The 1,534-nt window shown below is 48.3% G+C and overlaps 1 protein-coding gene across 2 annotated transcripts in view; it reads right to left on the bottom strand.

Moving 5' to 3' along the window:
- The window catches only part of Pde6a (phosphodiesterase 6A, cGMP-specific, rod, alpha), a 75,528-nt gene extending 74,410 nt beyond the window's left edge, over positions 1-1,118 (bottom strand). For both annotated transcript variants that reach the window (XM_013025524.1, XM_013025525.1), the window contains exon 1: positions 357-1,118. In XM_013025524.1, the coding sequence (XP_012880978.1) occupies positions 357-830 (474 nt within the window). In that variant the 5' untranslated portion in view covers positions 831-1,118. The remainder of the gene's footprint in view (positions 1-356) is intronic.
- Between the last annotated feature and the right edge of the window lie 416 nt (positions 1,119-1,534).

Genomic DNA, 1,534 nt, shown 5'->3' with positions numbered 1-1,534 from the left:
AGAGAGGGAGGGAGGGAGGAAGGAAGGAAGGAAGGAAGGAAGGAAGGAAGGAAGGAAGGAAGGAAGGAAGGAAAGAAGGAAGGAAGGAAGGAAGGAGGCTAAATAAGCTAGATGCCAGTGGCTTGTCCCTGCAATGTTAGCTACTCAGAAGACCTGGTGGATCCTGATTGAAAGCCAATCCAGGCAGAAAAGTCTGTGTGAGAGTCATCTCCAATTAACTAACAAAATGCCAGCGTGGATGCATGGCTCAAATGATAGAGTACCAGTCAAGAACAGCAGCTCCCCCAGCACACTTTTACCCCAGAACCTAGGGGAATAACACCTCACTGCACTTTCTTATGTGGGAAAGAGAGTACCTCTTCAGTGTTGAGAACATTGGCGATCTTTTTAGAATGTGCGACATGGCCCACGACACCCATGTCCAGAGGGAAGACAATTTCTGAGTCAGGCATCACCAGACAGTCTTCAAGAACAGCATCCTTGTGTACATTGAAGAGCCGGGTGGCTAGCTCTGCGGTGCCATTGCGGGCCCTGTACATAAACAGGCTCATACGGTCTGCCCGCAGGAGAAAGGAGAGTTTCTTCATGACATTGAAGGCGGACTTCTCAGCCTGCAAATTCTCCTGGAAGTCCCTCAGGAGATCAAAGATGATTTCACTCTCCTCCACACTGCTCAGGGAGTGGTAGTTGCTGAAGTCCACAGCTGCTTCCTTGGCCCCCAGAAGGTCTGAGATGACCTTGGCCCGGTATCGGAGATTATAATACTGTTTGGCAAAGCCAATATGTGAGTCCAAGAATTTCTCTACTTCTTCTGCTGTCACCTCACCCATGGCTGGGAATCCTTCTGGATGCTTTCGTGGAGGGGCTGTGACTGAAGCCTTCTAAGAGCAATTTAGCAGTTTGTAGCTGGTTGTGTCCAAATTTATGCTCTGCTCCAATCTGGACTTCTCTGGGTCTTGTCTGTAAATCTCAGTGAGAAGGCTGTACAGGGCAGGAGTGAACTAGGGAGATTAAGTCATTAATATTTTCCCTAGAACAAGGATTATGAGGATCAGGGCATGCCAGATGCAGTTGGGCCCCCAGTGGGAGAATGTGAGTATCCCCTCTTCACCTTGGTCTCTGAGACCTGAGAAGGGACTTTTACACTGAATAGAAGGTGGATTTAAACACCACTCTAACAGAGGGTCCAACCTGCAGCCCAGGAGCAACCTACTACCAGTAGCTGCTTGCTTTCTGCCCTCTATAGTCATTGCATGAACCTGACCACCGAAGTTCCACACTAATTAGGAGATTTGTTTGGTGAATCAGAAGCTCTAACAACTCTGTCTATATTTCCATAGTATTTGCAGGAATGGGTGGAATTGAGAGATTCCAGCCATCTTCCTTTCCACTGCTAACTACTGACCTCCTCCCCCAAAGCCTTCAATTTTGCTCCACCATCAACTACCACTCCGCCCTTTCCCCCCTGTGTTTATTATGGGCCTGGCACCTCTTAGCTCAGATTTCATAACTTCCAGACAAAAGTGTCTCTCAG

The sequence above is a fragment of the Dipodomys ordii genome, unplaced genomic scaffold, assembly GCF_000151885.1.
Source record: "Dipodomys ordii isolate 6190 unplaced genomic scaffold, Dord_2.0 Scaffold85, whole genome shotgun sequence".
NCBI lineage: Eukaryota > Metazoa > Chordata > Mammalia > Rodentia > Heteromyidae > Dipodomys > Dipodomys ordii.
The sequence above is the reverse complement of the archived record's forward strand: the minus strand, read 5'-3'. Positions and strand labels throughout refer to the sequence as shown.